Below are 25721 nucleotides of genomic sequence, written 5' to 3'. Positions count from 1 at the left end.
CGCTTAGCGTGACAATACAAGTCAATATTTGTTAAGGAAATAAACGAAAACTGTTGTTCAAATTTTTTATACAGTTGACTTTCTACATCTCGAAATTGAAGGAGATAGGGAGAGATCGAACTCAAGAACCAATTTGTAATGAACATTAGATCGAAAAATCGTCCGTAACTAGGAAAACTCGTCAACAAACAGATGCCACTTCGCCTTCCCAGAATGTTTTGCACCGAATTTTAGTAATGTGTAAAAACGAGCATATCGAAGCTTGAAAGAATCCAGAAAATAGTTCATAGGTGAAAAGAATTCCAGAATTTCCCGAAGAAACCCACGAAGGTGTTCCTGAAGAATTCCAGAAGCAATTTCTGGCATAAGTCGAGAAAAAATATCCCGGAAGGACCCCAGATAATACTCCCGAAAAAATCTTGGAAGTAGTTCCTGGAGGAATACTGGAAAAGGTTCTTGGACACGCAGAAAAATGTCACATATTTGAAACAAATGCATTACCACTTTGATTCAAATTCAATACTGTTTTTAAAATCAAAGTAGATTAATATTTGATTCTAATACTAAGTGACTTTGATTCTAAAATAAATATATTAGAAACAAAGTCGTTGTGTCTTTCATTAAAAAAAAAAATACTTTGAAATAAATATACTGTTTTGCACAAGTTTTTCCGCTGTCATTTTGTTTTTGTTGTCATAAAGTGAAAAAATAAAATACTCACCGGACGAAATTGCCGAAGAAGAGGTCGTAGTTAGAATACTAAAAACATTAAATTTCTTTAAAACTTATGGTTTCTCGAATGACACAGTGGGTGCCTTCATTATTGGTAAGTACAGTAAAGTGAAACTTATGGTTTATGTCTAAAATTTATATCATTTCTTCTAGATAACGGCTACACAGCTAACCTGCTCAGGATAATCGAGCGAAAAAAACTGGAGGAACTCGTTATGTAGCCGTTTTTGACGTAATGGAGAAAAGTCCTGGTAAGCATCTGCTATTCATAAAACTGTTATTAAAACAGAACCACTTGTAATCTTTCTCAGTGTCAGTTATCCACAAGATAACTGACACTGAGGAAGATTACAAGTGGTAGTCGAAATACGCGTATCTGTCAATGGATAAGCAAAATATGGCGGAGTTGAAAGGTACGAAACTGATTACACTCATTCGAAGAGGGTATTTTGATTAGAGGGTTCGAAAAGTCGGTACAAAGATTTGAAGACATTCCAAAAGAAACTTTTAGGAGAAATTAGGATGGAATTCCTGGAGGAGAATTCCCAGAAAAAAAATCTCTGGAAGAATCTCCGGAGTACCTGTTGGCAGAATCCTGGTATTACATCCTGGAGTTTGGAGTGGCCGCGACACATTGTCGTGTATTTAAACTCCCAGGAGTAAACAAGAACACATTAAAACGTTTTATTTACATTTAAAATATTTACTATATGATAGACGCGACACGTGTACAGCACGGCGGTTACAAATTTTCTAATTCTAATTGACTGCTTTGTGCATCAACCGAAAGGCAGACCCATTGCCTTCGATGAGCGAGCAGCATAGGGAGAAAATGCTGATCTGCTCAGTGGTTTCCCTCACCTGGTAAGAGCTCTTCAAGGAATCAAAGACGGAATCACTTCAGAAAAAAAGAAAACCAAGTTTCCAGGAAAACCCCCAGAGAATCATCAAGAGCTCCCTGGGAATCCCACATAAAACTCCTGGAGGAGTCCTGGAATAAATTTGTGGAGAGACCGCGAAGGATTTCTTGGAGAAATTGCGGATGGAATTCCATCTGGTTAGTAAACTTCCAAAAAGAAAAAAAAATGTTCAAGTGATACGCCTGTTTGTCTGTGGTTCGATGTTAACGTAGCTTTATAGCATCACATCCTCGAAATACCTATCTGCTCAATCCTAGCAAGTAAGCGACTCTGCCAAGAGTTCCTTCCACATTGAAAAATCTACCCTTAGAGAAACAGCATGCATTCTATTAAGATTTTAACAGAACTGAACAGTTTTTTTTTCATCAATTGTTTATATACCTACTAATAAACCATAGGAATTTCTTTCTTTACACAAACACAGTTTGAGTAATTTTTCACTTTTATTGTTATATATATTTCATAAAATAAACAATTCAATACACTTGTTTTTTTTTCATTTCTTTTCTTTTATCATGTTTTGCTTCAATATGAAAACAAAAATGAAAAATTCATTTTTCCTTAAGCGTTTTGCGGTATTTTAGCTTAGTTTTGCCTGTTATTCAATATTTAATTTAATGTTTTCCCTTCTTCTTGTGACTTGATGATGTTCTACATTCCTGCTCTTTTCGAACATCTCTCTCCCATCATCTGCTACCTCAAAGTATAATGGAGGTCTATTAGTGTCCACAATATACACTGTTACAACCGGCTCTAATTAGATCAGCTTTTTTGTAGGTTCGATAGTGCCAAGTCGTCATAAATGAGAAAAATTTTCTGCACTAGATATTTTATCAGCGGCTAAGCATTTTCAAGACTGAGACTGAGATGATGAAAATAAACTTCGAGGCCATCGACACCTCATCGTTTTTGGCTGCCATGCAAAAACAAAAACTGCCGGTCGGTCACCGTGCGACGCAATCCGCAATCTGTTGCGATAGGTCAGACCTGGTCAGACGACAATAATTGTGTTTTGCCTGTTTTCCCTGTCGCTAACTGGATGGTGTAATATGTTGTTTTTCTTTTTTTTTTTTTTTCAAAAGGTCTACAAATTTCCTTGGCACAATTTGTTCGTTATTTTGCAGTGAATTTTAATGATACTTGGATGTTTATTTGTGTCGTTGTACTTTCATAGATTAGTTCAGTGTTTTCGCTGAAAGGTGCCTGTACTGACCGATAGTTGTGCAATGCTAAAGTGGAACAATAGATTTGAGCGTTCGAAACAACAAGTTGTCAAGTTGGTACCTAATTATCAATTACATGTTCTTATTTGACTTTCCGTAGAATAACGTGCTTCTCGACAACTAGTCACCTAATGCTGCTTTAGTGCTGGATAGGTATTTTATTTTGTTTGATGCTCAGCTAGCAGAGCCCTCGAATATTACGCTAAAAGTCAATAGTAATGTAAATCACAGCATCTAAAAGTTACTTAACCGGCGAAAGACAGTCGTTTCCTGTACTTTGATTTAAAACCGAAAAGTTGTTTTAGTAACGATATGAATTCAATGCAATAAAGGCGTATTTTAGCGAAACGACCGCCATTCGCTCGGTTAAGTTACTTTAACTAAATATATCGTTTCTAGTAAGTGCATTCAGCCCACAGACTCCCATTTACCATATTGTCTATCGAATACCTATAAGTGAGCCTTTCACTTAGACGAAACTACAAATGATGAGAAACCAAACAAATGCCTCAATCAAGGGGCTAGCGATGAAAGCAGTATACAACTTTGTTGGGAGTAATTATACTTTCGCAATTCCCGTTCCCGATGGCATCCAGTCCAAATATTGTGCGTGAAGCTCTCAATCAAATCGGAAACCTTAGAAATTTCTTTGACGTCTTGAAAGTCAAATGCTTTCGCCATGATAGCTCAATTTGTGCCTTCTGCGTCGGGGATGCTGCTTTCTATTAATAATTTGCTCTCTCTAGATTCTAGATTTGGTTGAGTTTGGCTTGATCCATAGTGGAATTACACCTATATTTGTACTAGAAGCTATGTACTAAACGTAATAACCGACTTTGGTGTTGGGATTTCGGTACAACTCACAGATGAATCCTTTGCTGAAACTGTAACACAGAAGTCGGTATTGTTTTAGTCTTTGTATTCAAAGCATGGCAAAACAGGATGCGAAGAGAAGTTCAAATAAAAAATTAATATAATTTCTTACTGACTTCATCTGACTCTTTTCTCTAAAACTAGCATTTCCTACAACTAAAACAGATTTTGCCAAACAAGTTTAGCAGTATAGTGAAGTTTTGTTCTTCTCTTTCAACCAATTTCAAACTAATAAAAACGAATTGGCAATTCAAAGGATAGAAAAACAAAACCAGGAAAAAAAGCATTCTTCCGTAGAACCGAAAAATAATAACGAAAAAACGATTTCGCCGAAACAAAAACGATCAGTCTCTCGGTCATTCAAGATTTGTAATCTTCTATGTTATTCACTTGTACAGTTGAAGCTCGCGCTCATTTTACTCGCGCATTTTGAATCGTTCTTTCGTTCACGAAGCATCCACTACTGCTTCCAAAGGTTCTTAAAGTCTAAATTTGTTCGCCTTGTGAAAATATAATCAATGTCTTCTCTCTATATAAATATCCCTAAATAACGTGGTATATATATAAACAACGGTGTGCAATAAAAAAAAGAACAATTACACCTGACTCTTTCACCTGCGCCGGCCCATCCGACCTTGTTTCCAAAAATCCTGTACACGTGTAGATCACACTTTACTGATCTACGTAAAAATCGCAAATACAATGTACAATGAAGGCAGGGTGGTCCAGCTCGAGCAAGCCAAACGACGCTCCCGCTTCGACACGTTCTCCTCCGGTGGCTCCGTCACTACTACTGTTGTTGATGCCGTTGATGCTGCTCCTTTCACGAAATAGTAACGCTGCCAGGGCCGGAAAACACTGATCGCAGTTGGTTTCCGCTGCCGCCACCTGGCAGTACTCCCGCTCTCAGTTGCCGACGATCAAATCGGTCGGGTTGATTTCGTTGGTCAGTACGTAGACGACGGCCTCGTAGGTGGCCATCATGATGGCCGTGTTCGGGATTTGCCGGACCAGCTGGGTGCCGAGACCACTGGGTAGGTAAGAGAATGGGGAAGGTATAAGTTGAATCTTGTGTTTGTTGTATGATTGTATTAGATAAGTCTGGAGTACTTACCCCATGTAACATTTCGAAATCAAGTTGACTCGAGGACGTCTTTAGAATCACCAAAAATCCAAAATAAAAGCATTTGGGTTTTATGATGATTCTCAGAACCTCCCCAGCACTAGTTAGACTTCAATTTGTTGCTAAGGTAGTCATTGTTTTATGAAAAAAGTCGTGCTTCGAAAAGTCATTGCTACACCGAAAATAGTTTTCACTTAATTTCCATCACAAGAGTATGCATATAAATATGTACAGGTCCAGATTTAAGGGAATGAGGGCAAATAGGGTAAGTTCATTGGTCATTACGTGGATCCCAAAGGGATGCAAAGATTTACTGACTATTAGAATTTTTGAAAATAGAACTCTGAGGTTGACTACAAGTAGATTGGTTTGACTTTTTTCATAATAAGGGTTGGCAACATACACTAACAACTACAGTTAAACTTACCGGTACAGTCCAGCCTTGCCTTCCTCCTTCCAGACGGTGTGGATCGTCTGCCAGAAGCTGCGATACTTGTTGCCCTCCTCGCGCAACCTGGTTCGGGCGACCTCGTGCGGGTAGGCCACAACCGAGGCAATGGTCTTGGACGTGGCGCCCGCCGCCATAAACTCGAGAAAATCTCGGGACGTCTTATTGTCGGTCGGGTGCGCCTCGCGTAGCTCATTCTACACCAGCAGATCATCGATCGGTGACGGGAGAAGGAAAACCAAAGAGTGGCGCATTAGTACGTTCCGGTGATCTTGGTGATACCCATCATATCGTTTTCATCTTCGTCCGTCCGACTGAGGCGGCGGCGAAGTGGTGTGAGATTTGACAAAGAGAACTCGACACACGCAACAAGGGACGAACCGATCCCGCCGCTAGACGCCTCGGTGCAGTGGCGAACTAGACGGCAGCGTTTGTCCGATGTCCGGATGATGAATTGAATTCGACTCGAGAATGGAACAGAAAGCGTTTGATGATTTTGGTGTACTGAGTATTTCTAGAAAATGAACTTAATGTAAGTATATTATATAATGGTTTAACTCATACTATGCGGACTTGTGCTTGCTTTTTCGGACAACTCCCCCAACACATAACACACACGTATGGTGAAGGGCGAGAGGGCACGAGCGAGCGATGAACGGAACACGGTGGATTTCGTAGGAATATGCGTGTGTCTGAGACTAAAAAATACGAAAAAAATACACAAAACGAGAAATTTAGCGATACAAATGCGGCACGTGCAGCATCGGTTGGGATCGTTGAAGAGTGTGGCGCGAACGGGGAAAGACCCGTTCGCGGTATGTGCTTGACCTTTTTCCTTTTTCCGATGGCAGTACAAACGATCAATGTTTGGGGTGTATCAGGTATGAACAAACAATAGCAGTGCCCACCAGAAAAAAAAATGCGTACATAATCATCAACTAAGATGTCTTTAAGTTATGTCAGGGTGCGATTCAACAATTCTGCTATCTGGTGATACGCAGATTTAAACCGCGTGAAATAATGTCATTCAAAGTTAGAACAGTTTTTTTTTTTAATTGAACAGGAAAAATTAACTTTTGAAGAATATGAACTTTGCTATAACTGTCGGAAAAGGTACAACTAAACACTAGTAAAAAAGCAGTTTTGGTAATAACATGATTCGTGTTCATAAAAATACAAGTCGAAATTGCGTTTTGCTCGAATTCTGTTTTGCTTTTGGTTGTAGGTAGATTAGTATAATTTACTCTATTTAGAAGAAATAAAGATTTCGTCAGAACTTCGCTGTAGTGTAAAGTTTACTCTGTCAACAGTAAGAACTTCTAGTATTTATTTATTTGTCAAACTGCGTGACTAATATGAACTATTTTTTCTGGGGGTCAATGTATTTCATAATTTCATGCAATTTAGAATTTCAAAAAGGCGTAAACTGATTTTGAATATGGAATGATGCTGTCGAAAACACACATAAGCGAAAGGAAAAAGGCCAAGTTAAACACAGTACTTCTATCTCTTCCAGGCTGCTGACTAACTCACTTCTAGTAGACCATGCCTGTCCAACCGACTGCAACATGCGTTTCTTTTTAGTTCGTTAGAGTTCAATATAGTAGACATACGAGACTTGAAGGGATGCTGATCCCGACAGACACATACACATGAGAGGTACACACAGATGGACTCGCGTGAATCACAGTAGACACGGATGGGGGTACCACGGGGACCAACTCGGCGCAGAACTCGTCCTCCTCAGTTCTCCCTCTTTCGCTGTCTGTCTCTCTTCCTCCGCACCCTCGTCAGAACACAGACTTCAGCGACGGGCAGACCCGGTGAGCATGCACACATGAGACCTACAAAACTATGACTGTGTATACGAGAATTTTATGTTGAGCAAATTACCATCGTCTCTTACGATCGATTCCATTATGACCAATCGCACAGCGACAGTTGCTGTTGGCACCCTGGGCGGCTCAGGAAACCAAGCAGGGACAAAAAACACTTCCACGGCTCATGGCGCGTTCAGAATTTTGTTCGTTCGGCTAAAGCCCGATCTCATCAAAAGCAGTCATTGGTTTGCTCTCTGAGATGATCATATTTGTTTGATTGGATGTTGATGTTTCAGAGAGTGAGAGCGTGCGTGTGAATGTGATCGTGTCGGACACAAACCCACCCACACACACACACAGACGGACAAGGTGCTGAACGCACAATGTTAGGATTAGCAAAGAAGCGAACACATACAACTATAAATAAATGAGGGAAGAAAAAGATGTTTTCGTTAAAGAATGCCGGCGCGCTTCGAGGATACATACCAGTTTCTTTTTGAGCGCTTCGTAGATCACGAAGTGGATCACCGTCTCCGAGATGCCGAAGTAGCTGGCGGTGATGCCCTTGTAGAAGCCTCGGATGCCCTGCGTGGCGTAAATTCGCTTCACGCACTCCGTCACGGTCATTTTGGACTTGGAGTTGTAGTCCAGCTGGAGCCGGGTCTTGACGAACCAGATCGGATTGGTGAGGGTGGCCGATACGAATCCGGCGCACGATGCACTCATGATGTGCACCAGCGGTGAATTGGCTGGAATGATACTGGAAGGGGCAGAAGAGAACAATTTGTTAGATTAAGGTAATAGTAGATGATGGCGACCTCATCTCCTCCGTTCAAAAAGTCTAAGTGAGGGGGTTAGAAGCAAAGGGGTGTAAGTGACAAAAACCCACTTTTGAGTAAATGAGGTTCAAAGTTTTGGACCAATTTTTCATCCCATACAAATTGTATAGAGTTTCAAAACCAACCCAATTTTCTCAGATTTTTTGTAATTTTTCTAATTATCGTAGAAACAATCTTAAAAAAGTTCCTGAAAGCTTGAAATCTGAAGAATTTTATGATATGCTCAGCTCAAAATCGACAAAATGGTCACTTACACCCCTTTGATTCTGGGCCCCTCAAGTGGTTTAGGTACATTCCCTTATTAGCCCAGATATAAAAGCATAACGGATACTTACCCAACCGCGTTCAGTGTATTCTTGGTCTTAGAGTACGCACAAAAGTAGAACGCCCGGGACGGGGCCACGCCGACGATGTTCGGGCCTAGGCCTTTGAACAGGGCCCGGGAGCCTTCGGTTTGTACGATGTGCTTCAGGCATTGCCAGATCGAGATCGATTGGACCGACGTCGAGAGGCCACACTGCGGTATCGCAAGGATCTGTCGGAAACAAACGAGAAGAAGCAGAATGAAAAATGGGGGGTTGATGAACGATTTTGACCATTTACACAGTAATGGATGATGATGTGACGGTGAATGACGTGAGAAGTTTTAGGAAGCTCATCAGCGCGAAAACAGCTTTATTAGGTTTATTAGAATTCTGCCTTCGACCAGTCCACGGGATGCCGGCCAAGGATTTTGTACTTTTCCACCGCAGTTGATAACCCACGAGTTTGAACCCAATCCGGTTCGACGCAAACATCTTCTTCGCCGGCTGTCTAATCAATCGACGATGATCTTTTAATTCTAGGCGCATCGCTGTAACCGGATTGCGTTACAAGCACGTAACTCCGTTGACCGTTTATTCTAGAACAATGCCGCAACGAGGCGCGTTCATCGCCGTCGTCAATCAGTTCGATAATCCGGTTCAATCCGAAGCCCTAAGCCGGTTCCAATGACCGGATTAAATCCCACCTCACATCGAAAGGTTATCAGTGTTCCAACATTTGAACGAGCAAGTTGTTTGTTAAATCAACAAGAACCATAAAAGCACTGCGACGCGCGTGTGGATCCATTGCATCCAAACCGTGTGGGCTCTCCTCTACTAGCTATTTCACCATTCTCTATGACAGTTGAGTGTGATTTGGTGTCATTCTGTGTGAACAGGAAAAAGTCCCGGCACACAATCATCCGTACAGGCGCACCACAAGGCTTATCAATTGCTTGTTACATTTGAGCGCACCCGCGTCCTGCTACTTCTTCCAAGCTTATTGAAGAAGACTTGAAACCGCTTTAAACTCGCTTTCGAACCGGTTCTCGGGTACATCTCGGCTTACATCAACAATAACTACATTCAATGATTAGCCGAGGTGCACTTTGTTCGAGTCTTACACCTTATTACACGTATGTACGTTCTAAATGACCGTTGCTTGGCCGCTACGAGCAAATAAAGTATTAAGCTTGATGAGCACTCGCTATGCCAATGCGGTGTTAGTATGGGCTCAAAAAAGAAACACTTCTTGCGCAATGAGGTGCTTTTAGTTCGATGTGAGCTTAGTATCTGCCACGATCGATAAATGAGTAGCATTCGACAAACTGTTATGCTTCGATTAGGCTTCAACAAACTTGTGGATCATGAGTGTATACGAAATTGATCGGAATGAGCTGAGAAAGGTTTTTTTTAACTACATCGTTTCGACTAGTTGGCAAAAATGTCATGTGATAACGAAAGACAAAAAGCATTATGCAGAAGCCACTCACCGATGGGCGCCGTCGACTGAGAATGGAACTGGGACATACTCGCTGTCTGTTGCTGGAATGGTTGTGATGGTGGTCCGACGAGTTGGTCGTCGCGGTTCGCAGCTGATGGTGGTGCTCGTTGGCGGCGGTGGCGATCAGTTTCCCACGTTCGGCGGACCCTCCGTTGGACGCTGCTGCTGCTACTGCTGTCGATTGGGCAATACGAGGCGGTATACTATGTATAAACGATGCGGACGAACTTTGCAGACGAGTTTTGACCACTTCCAGCGGGCATGTTACTACGGCGCCAGCAGTACCTGCGATACTGGAGAAAGGGAAAGAAAAGGAACTGGTTAGTCAATCGTGTTCTGGTATATGTGTACAGTTGAATTTATTGAACTCATTGAATTCATTGGTCCAAAGTATTCAAGATTATTATAGAAATTTACCAAAAATTATTCTCTCTGTTTCTTCCGAAAACAAAAACTTACAACAGTTATAAGAATTTCTTCGTAAACATCTCCAGCGATTCCTACGACAATTTCTTTAAGAATTTATCCAGAAATTGTTCATTAAATTTAGCTAAGGATTCTGGCAAAAGTACAATTTCAAGTTACAACAGACATTCTTTGATTTTTTTTTTTGGTTTTTAAATTTTGAAATCTAAAGAAAACCATTGAAATTTCAGGTAAAATAACCCAAGAAACATAACTTGCTGAATAACAGTTTCTTAAGATGAAGTTTGCTTAAGAGTGTTTTGTTTCACTCTTGTACAGCAGCAAAAACGTTGGTTGGGAAGACACAATAAAATAAAACCAGTTATCGTGTAATAACTAACTAGAGCTACGATACAACTTGTGTTCGTTTTATAAAGATTTATTTTTTTTAGATATCACATTTTCAATAACTTTTTTTTAATTCCAAAACTGTCAATTAAGTTATTACATATCTATACTTGCTACGTTATACTTTGCATCAGAATCTTTTTTCAGTGCAAGAAGAAACAAGAATAGAATTGAGTAGAAGATTCAAATCATACTTTCCGATTGAAGATTCAAGGTTTTTGAAAATTATCAATTTGTACGCCACAATTGCATATTAATACCTAGATAGTAGAAATTCTATGCACTGACGTAACGACCGCATGCATCGAATACCTTACCGCAGTCAAATCAGCACTCTTCAGTACAATACATTCAACCGTCATAAATTACTAAACAAAGCAAGCAAAATGTCGCTTCTCAGATGATAAGATATAACCAAGGTTAGTCGCCGGACTACACCGGACATTCTCAGTCAAGATAGGTATTTCTAACGTGACTAATTTTAGCTCACCGTAATGGCTTGAATTACACAACGACCATTAGCGGCTGTACCTCTTTATCCCGAAATAGGTTTTGAGTCGTTCCTTTAGGATTCAACAACTACCCCACGTCAATGAAACCAATCCTCCACTCAGGCAAATAAACCTAAGATTATCATAAGGTCTAACTCATGAAATGGCCTTTAAACAATTCATAACGGCTAGAACGATTTTCATAAAGTCGGTCTATGACGCAGAATTGACTCACAGTTTGGCTTTTATACACATTTAGCAACACGATTTTCTCAAGCGCCGATAGCCGCGTGGGTTGGGCACGAGCTTAGTGATCTCGACATTCATGGATCGATTCCAGTCTGCATCATTTTGTGATTTTTCTGCCCTTTTCATAAGTTTATCTTATGTAATTAGGTCATAATAAGCATGTTCAATTTTCATAAGGTATTCTTATGGCATCCATAATTTACTGTTATGGCTAAATTTCATAAGGTATTTTGATGAATTTCGGTAGTTTGCTTCGCTGAGTGTCAGTCAAGTACCCAGTAACCGATCGAATAGGTTATCTCCGAGCTGACCTGAATAATCAATCAAACGCAACAGCCACAGTCAGTTCGTGCGGGTATGACACGGCACATTTTCTTGCAGCTCAATGATGACGTTTTAATTACTGATCCATCTTCTCTGACTCTGAGTAGCAAGCATGCTCTAAAGAACTGATCCGCCGTCACTAACCGACAAACTGCAATAAGCGAGATAGTGCAGCGCAGCTTGATTTACTACTTTCTTTGCAACTGGTTTAAACCTAGAACAAACTGGATTAGTAGCTCTACAAACAGTGCACAACCTGCCTCCTACTACTGGAAGGCTGTGCGCTACTTTCCTCCAGCACACGAACCTCGCCAATAATTCTCGGAGTAAACAAGTGGCGTGAGTGGCAGAACTTGGATTAGACGACGATGACGATCTAATTTATTTAGACTGAATCTCCTTGTGCCGATGTTGTTTACTGTGAGCCTATGGCGCTTTACATTCAAAAGTCGAATGACGCTCGCAAATACTGTCCTAGTGAAATGCAATGCTCGAAAAACTGAGTCGAGGATCGAAATGATTGATGGGCATTACAATACCGTACCACCAGCCAGCAGTCGTCCGATTGCGCAAAATGCCATATTTTGACAGGAATGGCCTGATGTGATGAGAGAACCGTTGGCCATTGGCGAGAAATACGTAGACACCCTGCTAGCTGATAATGTCACGTCAACAGCCAGCAAAAAACCAGATTCGAATCCTTCGACTTTTTCAACCAGAGTCACGTAGGCCAGTATTGCAATCAGCACATGTAGTACGTCACGTACTGAACCAACAAACTAGCCCTACCTAATCGATAGTAGCAGGTAGTAGTGGCCAAGGTAGTGGCAAATATTGAACTACTACTTATCTGTGTACATATTCTGTATTCTTGTCTCGGCGCCAAACCTTGCTAGCTACGTCATACGTCTCTTCGTCGCTCGCAGACGTCCGTGGCGTGGAGATCGCCTTCCTCCCGACTCACCGCGATCGTCATGTGCTGCTGATCACGCTCCAATCACATGTTGCTTCACCTCTTTTTATTTCTCTTACGTTGAGCACATAGTGGGTAAGGTGCGATGCAAAGAGAAAAGAGATCGGATAAGCGTTGAAGCACACTCTGTGGAAACTATATGCAGAACGCATGAACCGTACATAGTAGATGAGTTGCGATGAGTGCGAAGATGCGATGGAGCTGCTTCGACGCATGTGAACGCAAGAGAACGCAAGAGAACACTTTGCGGGTATGGATTTTATGATTGCGCTCGTTGTGTATGTAAAGGAATGCGGATTTAATGTATTGGGAATGCTAACGGGTGGCCACTAAATAACGGGAATGCTTTGAATGTGCTCTTAAAAATATATGATCTTTAAAAATGGCGATCTGAATTTAACTATCATAAAGGTTTAACAATGTACGTCCATGTAAAATATAAAATTTAAGAAAGTTGAACGTAGTAATTTGTACAGTATTTTTTGCAGTGATGTTGGAGCAACTGCTTTGTACGACTTTTCAGAGTTTACTTTCACGCATTTTCTGCGTCTGTGAAATCGTTGGTCAAAATAAATGGTTTCTCAGCTACCTTTAGCATCTACAGACTCAAATAGTAATAAGAAAAAATGGGGATACTGACTTGTTTTTTTTTTCTTTGGTTGTAGCCTTTTCCCGTAAATGACATTTATAGAAATTTCCAAAAAATATTATTTTTCTGTATCACCAAAACGTGTCGATGTAATTTGTGCACTGCGGTTCATTGTTGAACTTTTTTTGTGCTATTTTTTTTTATAACGAACCATTTACATGTTGTTCAATGTGTAAATGTGATTTGATGTAAATATATGTTATTTAACAAGGCATTCTATTGATTTATCCAGCCCATGACACAAAAGAAGATTTTATTATGTGAAATGAGATCTTGCTTATTGGTTTTGCTAGTTTTCCTCTTTTTCCTTCAGGATCTGTTTCTTGGGATGCCGAAATGTAGAATTCATTCAAAACCGGGCGGGTTCTAGTTTTATAATGGTTTACTATTAACTTTTTTTACGGTTGTTTTGAGCAATCAGTAGAGCCGTCCAAGGCGTTTTGGTAGTGCTTCCTGTTTCAATGTCGTTTTCTGCAGAACAGAATGAGTTGACACAAAATAAAAAATACGCTGACTTTGTGGATAGATAGACGATGGTTTTGTCTAAAAAATGTTTACTCTATGGACGCTTCTATTGTTTTTAATCAGCTGCTAAAAGCATTCCCGTTAGGGAACGTCCATAAATTACGTCACGCTTTTAGGGGGGAGGGGGGGTTCAGTAAAGTGTGACAACCCATACAAAAATTTGAGAGGTCTCATACAAAAAGTGTGACATAGGGGGGAGGGGGGGTTGAAAATTGGCAATTTTTGCGTGACGTAATTTATGGACGCTCCCTTATTTAGTGGCCACCCGTTAGTAGGTAATATAAAATGCGTTAATAAGTTGACTTTTTAAACATAACTCAATGCTTTTTCACATGACTTGCATTTTGATGGACCAGACGTAATAAAAATTTATCATACTGTCTATCGATCGCCATGTAAAATAACATATTTCATTGCATATAAAATAGTATTCCATCGAATCGTTAAGTTTTTTACAGCATATCTTTGTTATTATATGTGTATAAGGAAACATTTTATTTTCTCTGTTCGGGATTTAAATCAAGTGATCAATGTTTGATATGGCCGTTTGTTAAGTGTATGTTGTTCATGTGCAAGTTTGAAAGTTTAAGGTTTTACGGTATTCAACTTAATAATTGGTTGAATGGTTCTGCTGTTTTCTTTGTGTCAGGCAAAACTAGATCCCTTAACGAAAAAAGTGGGACATCGATTTCGATTGGTACTCTTTTACCTATAATATATGATGAATATTGTGTACTTATTAGAGACATCTTTTCTCGTAGATATCGCCGAAAATTTTATAATAAAAAAAACCTATACCCTTAAATAATACATACTTGCCGAATTTTTGTTTCTTTTCGCCGAAGTCAGCGCTATCAAGTAATGTTTTAATGCCGAAAATCAACAGTTTCATATTGATTTAAATTGAAATCAACACTCAGATAGCCCAGTCCGGAAAGTAAAAATATGAAAAAATAAAGACATCGCTCACGCGGATATAATTACATTTTATCATTCTTTTTTCAAATAACACTAGTTTACAGCATTTCTGAACTCGGTAAGCTGATGATCGTTTTTGGTGTAGAATCATGCCCTGAGTTCGAAAAAGCGAAGGAAAAAAATTACAGTAGAGCGGATTTTTTTTCGACTTTCCATACAAGGTTGATGATTTGAAATCTACTTTTGTTCTATTTTTAAGCAAAGTCGCTCACTTCACACATCTCATTCTCCGTAATCAAGGCTCCAATTGCGCTGATTTTTTTACTGTAACTCGCCTACATATGATATGTCAAATAAACTTCGAGAAAGAATTTTTAAATTGTTTTTTTCTTATTGAAAAAAATACATTTCTTTATATATTTTTGGAAAATTTGCTAAAATTTAAGAAGATCGTCCCAAAAACTCGCCAATATCTCGAATTTCATCAATCTGACGCGAAACCTGCATTCAGATGTTCGAATGGTATTATATTCAGCTTTTAATTTATGGAAAAAGATTCTAAATTGGTTGAACAAAACGCAAGATATTTGAATTTTATTAAATACCATATTTTAGAAAGTTGTAAAACTCGATATTGAGCTAAAACTTAAAAACTGTTCTACTTTAAACTTTTTGAAGCACTGTTTCGAAATCAGCACTAAATTATGCATCAAAAATTTTGGTAGTTGACAGAAGTTCACGATTTTCGTTTTATTTTCTAAACTAGTGTAATTAATTCAATAATCTCGGTCTTGTACAGTTACACCAGGTTTTTTTTCTGAACTGATCGGTTTTTGCTATTGCAACAGGATCAGAACTACTAAGTTATAGCAAAAAAAAACGGCCCGCGCAAAACAAAAAGCGGGTGAATTTTATTTTTCCGCTCTTATAGATAAAACGATAATTTCACTACCCACATCCAAAGAAGCGCTTCAACATACAAGCGACTTCATCAATCAAATCACGCGAGTCGTTGATGCGCACGAAATAGGCGAAAAAGGATGTGAAAACAACATGCGCACCCTCATTGAAAACCTCATGCACTATGGCCTATCAAACATCCCTCTTCTCATCTCATAACTTATCGCATCCGATCGCATCTCACCTTACCCACTATGGTCACAGCCTTAATTCGCATGTCTTGGGCGGATGGGAGTAGCTAGCTATAGCTAGCTAGCCGTGGCACGGCGCGATCGCATTTCGCCGCGAATGCGAAAGATCTGTGGACTTTGAACTGTCAACACACATGCGGTTCTCGGGTGGCGGCGATGATCTTTGATCGCCACTGCAGCGTTCAGTGCTAAAATCCGTGCATTCGAGGGTTTTTTTGCATTAAGTTTTCTGATTCGCTACTTTCTAAAAATGGAACACAGACAACGGGATCTGACCTTTTCCGATTGTATTGCGATACACGATTCGGAAAGATCATCGCATTTTTTCGAAACATCACACTACTTTTGTAGTGAATGTTTGGGGTGTGGATCCCATTTACGTTCTAGGACCTATTTTCGCCATAAAAATTCAAATGACCAGTAGTTGTTTCATTGTTACGGAAATGTCAGTTCCGGTAGGTCAGAAGCAAAAACGACCACAACTAAGCGGAAATTGTTTCCTCACCCTATAGGCAGACGTGCGTGATCTGGTATTTAAAGATCACATTTTCGTGTGTCTTATACCGCATTTTTTGCATCATTCTGTCACCGTGTCTTTTCATTTTTTGCACAGCGCGCGTGTACGACTGGTCTTATGTTTATTTTGACGCTACTTTTAGCTCGGAAAAACCTGCGAGAATAAGAAAAATGCTCATTTTATTGTTTGTTTTTATCGGTGGTGCGAATAACGATTTCACAGTTGTCGGAATCGGTTTGCTCCGAGGGGACATTTTGCAGCGCGTGTATGATCGAACAAGGTCTTCAAGATTTCTCGATGGCATCCATCGTTTTGGCACAGAGCTGCATGTAATTCAAGGCGTGAAAAAAAGTTTGTCTATCTGTCTACAAATTCATGCATGACTGTTGCAGATACACTCCCGTTCAAAAGTTTGGGGTCACCCCCTCAAAAACATGTCATTTTTTAGGCCCATATCTCCGCCAATTTGCGTCCGATTTCAAAACCCTAGGTTTCATTCAAAAGATAATAAGTCAAAGAAACTTTGAACATGATTTAAAATAAACTTTTTCAAAAAATTTTGTATGTAAACTTAACCCAAAGTTGCCAAATTTTCTAAAAAATGAATATAAATTTACGGCAGTGTCGCTGGAAGTTGGGTCGACCAAATTTTAAGATGAGAGCGGTAATATGACCCATTTTCTATTAGCTTTCAACTGCTTTTTACAGAACTAAGCTAAAAAATCTAGAAAAAAAGTTATTAAGTAAATTAATCCTTGATGTCATCGACCAAAAGTTTGGGGTCACCCCTCAATATGATGTAAATAATTACAATTGAACTATAGATGACGAAGATATCACCAAATCACTTTTCCATGTTTTACGAAAGTGACCCCAAACTTTTGGCCGATACATCATATTGAGGGGTGACCCCAAACTTTTGGTCGATGACATCAAGGATTAATTTACTTAATAGGGGTAGGCGGGGCATAATGAGCAGGTGGGGCATAATGAGCACGTTGTATTTTCACTGTAAATCTTCAAATTAACAAAACAAATTACTTGATTGTAGCCTTATTATCTAAAATCCAATGAGTTGATGACAAAACATTAGTCAAAAAACCCGTTTACCTTGAAAAATTAATCAAAATGCGTAAAGTGGTCATGTACTGGGAAAATATTATAAGAATCAGGTGACCTAAAATAAGGTTTTGGGTATCAAAATCACAACTTAGTGGGCATCTATCAATTTTCTTGATATTCCTTAGGCCAATGAAATGTATTTGTAACACTTTTAAATTATTTGTATAATTATTTTGATGAAAAAATACGCTTCAAAGAGTTGGTAGTAGGGTGGGGCAGAATGAGCAACTAGTGAAAAAATAATAAAAATGGTAAACATCTTCAACAAACAAATTTTAATTTTGGGTTCTCTCTGTTTTGATGCATATAGTAAGGTTTTGTCAGTAACTTTCAATTTATTAGCTTTAAAATGTCAGTATCTGTATATTATCACTGTTTAAAAATTCCTCAATAGAAGACTCATTGGAACCCCACAGTTCCCTACAAATTAAACCCCGTAATCCCTTCAAATTCTCATTGATTGTTGCCGGTATGCTTTATCAATGACAAGAACAGTCAGTTAACATTTGATTGTGTACAAAACAGGGATTGATCATCCTGCCCCACCTAGGGTGCTCATTATGCCCCACCTCTAAAACGCAATCCACGATTTTATACGTTTTCAAAAACATAAAATTCTACAACATTTATAACTTTATTCGGAATTTCAACGATTAGCTATTGTCAGTTAAGGTTCAAATGAGGATTGAACGTTAAAATTACACATTGGTTGCGCTTAATTTACTGGATTTGGTGGCAAAATGCTTAAGCTGCTCATTATGCCCCGCCTACCCCTAACTTTTTTCCTAGATTTTTTAGCTTAGTTCTGTAAAAAGCAGTTGAAAGCTAATAGAAAATGGGTCATATTACCGCTCTCATCTTAAAATTTGGTCGACCCAACTTCCAGCGACACTACCGTAAGTTTATATTCAATTTTTAGAAAATTTGGCAACTTTGGGTTAAGTTTACATACTAATTTTTTTGAAAAAGTTTATTTTAAATCATGTTCAAAGTTTCTTTGACTTATTATCTTTTGAATAAAACCTAGGGTTTTGAAATCGGACGCAAATTGGCGGAGATATGGGCCTAAATAAATGACATGTTTTTGAGGGGGTGACCCCAAACTTTTGAACGGGAGTGTATGTGACGCGTAATTTCTTAGATATTATCACATTTGATTGTTATCGTAGAAGAACGCTGACTGTACTTAGGACAACAATGCCTTGTTACGATAAACGGGCGATAACAGGTTACTTTTTACTCAGCAATCAGTGCAGAACAATTGCGACTACCATTGAGTTGATAAGGCGCTTTCTGCTCCACGATAAATGCAATCTGTTTTGGCGGGGCAAAGATTTATCAGTGCTCATTGACACTTTTGCGACGTTCTTCACATCGAATCGTAGCCATCATCTTTTGAAACTTCCCAAACCGGTTCACCTCTGGAGGTCCGTGGTCGGGAAGACCATGTCCGACTAAATCTCCACAGATTCAAGAACAAACTTGACTGCCATTACTTAAAATCGTGCTACTTTTCCATTCGTCTACTCATGGACGGACAATCAACTGACGTCAATGGCTGAAGAACTCTTGCGATAACCGGAACACGAGAAGTTTACTCGGAACCGTCGATTTAGGAATCCGCGCGGGTCGTCCGGGTTATCCTTGCGGCATTAAAAATAGGTTGTTTGCTTCCATAATTGACCGGAGCACGTGTGTGTGGTTCCCAATTGCAGGCTATCTCCCGGAGAAGAAGGCAGGAAAAAACAAGCCTCCGTCCATCAATCAGCGAGCCGAACCGAATCGCAAAAAGGAAAAATCCAGCTTCGGACTTGTTTGTTTAAAATTATCTCCCGCGACCGTCGCAGTTACACATATTCCTTTGAATGCGAAAATGATGAGCGAACCACGGGTCATCCTAGTGCGATAGCTCCAGTTCGAACCGGTCCTAGGAGATTGCGTTCAAGTGATCTAGTCTGAAAGCGCCATTACCAGCACATCGCTCTGTAGATACGCAGTGCCGAGAGTCGCCTAACTGTATTTGTCTAAGCTGTTCAACCGCCGAGTTGATAGAGTTTGTTATCCTTTCCTGTTAGATAACTTTCCTAGACGACAAAGTCTTCGTTATCGTGTCTCAAGTCGCGCAATGCACCCGGAGGAGGCGTATCTGCTTATATCCGGCAAATAAAGGGAGGGCCCGTACAATGTGAGAAATTTATCTTGCTCATTAGGGGATCAGCGAATCGTTCCTGGTTGGTTTCCACCCGTTTGTTCATACATTGTGCCGAGCCTAACGGGAAGCCGTAAATCACGAGCTTTCTTTTGTGCAATCGAGTGCGAGTTACGCTTGTACGGCTGATGATAATCACACACGAGGGTAATTAGCATCATCCGCAGGCGATCCGCATATATGCACACAGAATCTTTATTGTTCGCGAAAGGTTGCAACTGGGCGCTAATGTTGTTAGCACTCGATCGATTACTGAACGAAATGAAGAAAGGGAACAATCCGACGAGGGAGAGTGATAATTGAAAATGGTGATCCATATGGGATGAGCCGTCACTTTTTACGCCGCAAATTACTAAATAATGCCAAAAGTTCGCCTTGAGCTGCGCATTTTTAGCGGTTTTTGGATGATGCGAGTGCACTAGATCATCACCAAAAATAACCCAAGAACTGTGTAAGGAAACTGAATTTACAGATCATGAAGAGAGAGAGTTTTCCCAAACTACACTTTAAACGCATAAATGAATCGAGTGCACAAGACTAGTATTGCTTTGTGCATTCAAAATGCAAATATCAAATGCGGGAGCACCAAATGCGGTAAGATTTTCTAACAAGTAACCCGATGTCAGTGAGAGCTTTCGAATCCTAGGTTGGCGGTGATATTGACTATGGTTGCTACGTTGCCTTTGGTAACATGTGTTACCGCGTTTGAAGCGCATTTGGGCACCGTTTGCATCTTGAACGCACACAGCAATATAACTCAAACAGTATTGCTGTGTGCGTTTAAGATGCAAACGGTGCCCAAATGCGCTCCAAACGCGGTAACACAGTGTTATCAAAGGTAACTTAGCAACCATAGTCAAAACCACCGCCAACCTAGGATTCAAAAGCTCCCACTGACATCGGGTTACTTGTTAGAAAATCTTACCGCATTTGGTGCTCCCGCATTTGATATTTGCATTTCGAATGCATACAGCAATAGTAATATAAACTTCATTTCCTAGTCTATTTGGTGCTAGTTAAGATCGTTCATACAGATAACTGTGCTCTCCAAATAAAACTTGTATTCAAAACAGGTTGGAACTAAAATAGCCTCGAAGCAAGCTATAAACTAATTCAACATTAGTGAGTACACTTCCAAAACAACTATGGTAGGCGTATGCGTTGCGTATGTTTATCATAATTAACGGTAAATTCTAAATTTAGGAATGTTTTGTTTCGCCTACCGTCTACCGCTTGATAAGGTTTCAGACGCACACGCAGGGCTGATAGACGAGTACGTACACGGCTGCCTTTAGTCAATTTGAATAGATATGCCGCTTCCAAAATATGATTCAATCAGAAGCATTGTACGAAACTTCTATCTGTTGGATGTCAATGGTATGAATTTGTATCAATCATTGTTCATATTTGTGCAATCATTAATCAAAAACTAAGCTTATAATGGCCTGATCAAAACAGTTATGATTATCTTTCTATGTTGAACAGGTCGGAATGTTCTTCGAAGTCATACAAATTACAGTAATCTTGTTAACATGAAGGTTTATGTATTGACATTAAAGCTTTCTTTTTAGAATCGTAGAAGTTATTGGTTATGTGCTTTTAATAATTTAAAATCGAAGGAAAGATTAGTAGTTTCATCCCAACTCCTTAGTGTTTGCATTCCATAAAGAAACCTTAAGAAATTCTATTTTCAATTCTTTTAAGGAATGCACCAATAAAATATCCCAAATAATAATAAATACTGAACAGTGAGAGTATCAGCTGAACAGCAGAAAGAAAATGAGAGAATCTCTCGAAAGTCTGTAGGTTGATTGTTTGAGGAAGTTCTACAACTTCCGTATTCAGCAAAGCTAGATTCCATCACAAAATTTCGCGAGAAACATACAAACTGAATCAAAAGCTCCTTCAAAAACTGCTGCAGGATTTCTTCTATCTCCATCTATCTTCTAGCCATTTTCACCTGAATTCTTCCAGGTGGTAATCTCTGTAGGGTGTTTTCTAGAGAATGCATCATGTTTCAACAGAATATTCTGAAGATATTTTACGCCCAATTTCTCATTTATACGGAGGAATTAAATTTGGCTGTAGGTTTGTTGTAATGTTACAAGAAAATGTCTATATTCAATAAGTCGTATGCATAAAAGTAGTATTTGCTACACGTTTCTGGTAGTTAGCACCCGAGAGTAACAGTCAACGATGAAAATCCTAAGTAAATCTGGACACTAAGATGGAATATATTAACAATTGAAAACGGATGGTACCGATTTATCTTCCATAGCCAGGAATACTAGTACCGTAAACTGGGGTGTAGTTGATCAGTGGGGTGAACCTGATCACTCAATTACCCACGGATATGGACTTTCAAGGAAGTTACCAGTCCATTTTAATGTAACGTCATTGGCATGCGAATGGTTAAAATATAATTGTTGCTTCCTTGAAAGTCTATATCCACGGGTGATTGAGTGATCAGGTTCACCCCACTGATAAACTTCACCCCAGTTTACGGTACTCTGTAGAAAACCTATGATCTGAAGAACTCAAACAGGGATTAGAACATTCTCCAGAGATTTGTTTATGGATCCAGAATTCGTTCCTTAATTCCTCTGAGGAAATAAGAAATAAACGCACCGCCGTAAGAACTACACCTCGTCGTTTATTTCGGTAATAAAGTGAATTTTCTGTTCGCGTAATAAAACTGTGTTAAGTTGAATTAATCCGTCGCGAGTTTTTAGTCAGTGCCCGAAACCAATATTGTGGTACGCGCGAACATTTCTCCCAAAACTCTATCCCTTCGTTTCTTGAATTCCTTCAGGGATTTACTCTTGGGTTTCTATCGCAATTTCATTTTCAAATTTTAATGCAGTTTCTTATAGAATTCTCCTTACGATATTTCCCGGAGTTCTTGCTTCAATTTATCTAGGAATTTTTATAGAGGTTTACCGGAATTTCTTCCAAGCTTCCATTCTAGGGCTTTCCAGGATTCGCTCAAAGAGTTCTGGGATTTCTGAGAGTTGTACCAGATATTTGTACCAGACTTCCTCCTAAGATGTCTTTTAGTTTCTTTCCACAGGTTTCCCCTTTTTTCATATTTTCAATACCTCAATGCTTCCGGAAATCACAACTAAATTAGTTTCTACAGTGATTTATTTTAGTGGGTTCTCCGTGATTAGAAAGCTAACAGTTTCTCAGAAGACTTTTTAGACTTCTGTAGAAGTCTTTCCATGAATCACTCCCAATTAATTTTCCGGATTTTTTTCTGAAGTTCCGCGCGGGATTTCTCCCGTAGTGTGTCCCGAATTTTCTCTCAAAGGTTTCCAGAGTTTCTCCCAAAATTCCCTTAATATTTCCAGCCGAGGTTAGTCGCAGATGTTTTTAAGATGTTTCAGTTTTTCTCGGGAATTCTTCGATGTACCTCTTAATTTCTACAATTATTAATGTTCTCGGAGTGCCTCACTAGGATTCCATACGATATTTATCCGCAGTGTTCGGAATTTATCGAATGTAACAAGAAGTGACGTCCTCGGACACGCTTCCCAAAATGCTATGCTTGAATGCTCCATTTTTGAGCGGAACACTAAAAAAAATCTCGGAAAATACTAATATTAGATCACGAGAAAAAGTCCATAAGAAATATGGTATCCCAATAGAAACTCTAAGCCCCAGAAATAATGTTAAGAGAAAGTCCATGATAAAATCCTATAAATTCCTGAAAGAGACATTCCGTGAGCTATATCAGAAAGAACCCTATAAGAGAAATTGCGAGAAAAACTCTGAAGGGAATTTTAGGTGAAACTTGAAGAGAAATCCCACGAGAACTTTTAAGAAAAATCCCGGTAGAAATCCCAGTCGGATAACAACGATAATTGCTTATCATTATCATTATTATTAAGATAAACTGCGGGATCAAGACCCGAAGAAAGGCACACCTATAGAAGACCCGTGAAAAATTCCATAAGAAATTCTTAGTAGAAATTCCAGAAATCACTCCCTTATCGTTGATAATAATCTAGGAAAAATCCTGGAAAAAATATAAGAGAAATCCCACGACAACATTAGAAAAGCACAATTTTCTTTGTTCTTTTGAATAGAGTATGAAAAACAACAAACTGTTCAAAAGTTCATGTTGAGTTCAGTTTGACCTAGCTAGCCTTGCCATTGATTGATGTATATAAAACAGAAATCTAATGAACTAGTTTGCCTGGCATTTCAGAAATGTACACCGAAAACACTATAGATAGTTACAATTCGTCGGTGGTTACAACTCATCCCTCGGGCTGACGAAATAAGCAACGATTACGCTTTGCACCGCGCACCCATCTCTCTTCTAACGTTGAGCACATAGTGGGTAAGGTGCGATGCAAAGAGATAAGAGATCGGATAAGCGTCGAAGCACACTCTGTGGAAACTATATGCAGAACGCATGAACCGTACATAGTAGATGAGTTGCGATGAGTGCGGAGATGCGATGGAGCTGCTTCGACGCATGTGAACGCAAGAGAACGCAAGAGAATGCTTGTCGGGTATGGATTTTATGATTGCGCTCGTTGTGTATGTAAAGCAATGCGGATTTAATGTGTTAGGAATGCTAGTAGGTAATATAAAATGCGTTAATATGTTGTTGTTTTTAAATATAACTCAATGCTTTATCTCATGACTTGCATTTTGATGAACCAGACGTAATAAAAATTTATCATATCGATCGCCATGTAAAATAACATATTTCATTGCATATAAAATAGTATTCCATCAAATCCTTTAAGTTTTTTACAGCATATTTTTGTTATTATATGTGTATAAAAAACATTTTATTTTCTATGTTCGGGATTTAAATGAAGTGATCAATGTTTGATATCGTCGTTTGTTCAGTGCATGCTTTTCATGTGCAAGTTGGAAAGTTTAAGGGTTTTATGGTATTCAACTCAATTGCTAAAAGGACTCTGATTGAAAGGTTCTGCTTTTTTCTTTGTCAGGCAAAACTAGAAAAGAGTGTGACATCGATTTCGATTGATACTCTTTTACCTAATATATGATGAATATTGTGTACTTGGGTGTCTACTCATAACTCAAAATAAAATTCCCTGAGTTTTCCAGGTTTTTCCAGATGAAATTTTGAAAGTTTATAATTAAAAAAATAACCCAAATTTTCTAAAAATTATAAAGGGTATCATCGCCAGGTTTGTTCTCTTCGTCATGAAGGATTTATGCCGGTCAAATTGCCTGAAACTTGATCATATTCAATTTGGTTGGGAAGGATTTGATGCCAACTCTGAGTTCAACAGGTTTCAAAAAAACCCCCATGACGAAGAGAACAAAACTGCCGAAAATACGTAAGTTCCCCTACTCTTCAAAAATTCTTTCAATATTTCTGAGCATTATTCCTGGAATTTCTTCCAAAGTATCTTCCTGGCTTTCCGCAAGATTCTTTTACACGAGATATCTGTTTGAGTACGTCCCGATATTTCTTGCAAAGGTTTTCCGATATACTAGAGATTCTCGCTGGATTCTTCCTGAAGATCCATCCCAAACTATTCAAAGTTTCTTCAAGAATGTCGTAGCCATGCGGTTAGAGTCCGGGTGGATGAGGGTTCGATTCCCGCTCCGACCGATAAACATTTTCACGAGAATAGCTTCTTATCCGTAGCCACTCCGTGTTAAGTTTCGTTCAATCGGTACAGCCGCCGGCTGAAGCCAGTGTTCATGCCTTTTTTAACGGTTTTCCGGGACAGCTATCCATAAACTATTGGATTTTTACCGATAGTTTTCCGATATTCCTCTTGTTTTCCCCGCGGAACTTCGTCCGCAGCTGCTTTCAAGATTCCATATGGTTTTCAGAATTCCTCCTTGGATGTCCTTAATATTTTTTCTCGGGATTACTATTATCTCGAACTTTTTTCGAGATGTCTCATTTTTTCTCAGGTTTTTCCTGAAGTTCCTGTCGAGATTTGTTCAATAACACATTGCGGAGTTTCTCGCAAGATTTTATTTGAATTCCCTCG

At 39.3% G+C, this 25721-nt stretch overlaps 1 protein-coding gene across 7 annotated transcripts in view; it reads right to left on the bottom strand.

Moving 5' to 3' along the window:
- Window positions 1–2082: 2082 nt before the first annotated feature.
- LOC115253702 (mitochondrial carrier protein Rim2) overlaps window positions 2083–25721 on the bottom strand; it is a 36085-nt gene continuing 12446 nt past the window's right edge. Inside the window, exons 2-7 of one of the 7 annotated variants that reach the window (XR_003896774.2) lie at window positions 9774–10077; window positions 8314–8513; window positions 7626–7899; window positions 7213–7556; window positions 6970–7163; window positions 5919–6017 (exon numbers count right to left, since the gene is read on the bottom strand). Coding sequence is in view for 1 of the 7 variants with exons in the window: in XM_029871396.2 (XP_029727256.1) it covers window positions 4655–4778; window positions 5299–5516; window positions 7626–7899; window positions 8314–8513; window positions 9774–10077 (1120 nt within the window). In the remaining 6 variants the exon portion in view is untranslated. Of the gene's footprint in view, window positions 4779–5298; window positions 5517–5918; window positions 6018–6852; window positions 7557–7625; window positions 7900–8313; window positions 8514–9773; window positions 10078–25721 lie in introns of those variants that run through there. The other 6 variants (XR_003896775.2, XM_029871396.2, XR_009997411.1 and 3 more) reach the window with 6 other exon arrangements.

This window comes from Aedes albopictus, chromosome 2, assembly GCF_035046485.1.
Source record: "Aedes albopictus strain Foshan chromosome 2, AalbF5, whole genome shotgun sequence".
Taxonomy (NCBI): domain Eukaryota; kingdom Metazoa; phylum Arthropoda; class Insecta; order Diptera; family Culicidae; genus Aedes; species Aedes albopictus.
The sequence above is the reverse complement of the archived record's forward strand: the minus strand, read 5'-3'. Positions and strand labels throughout refer to the sequence as shown.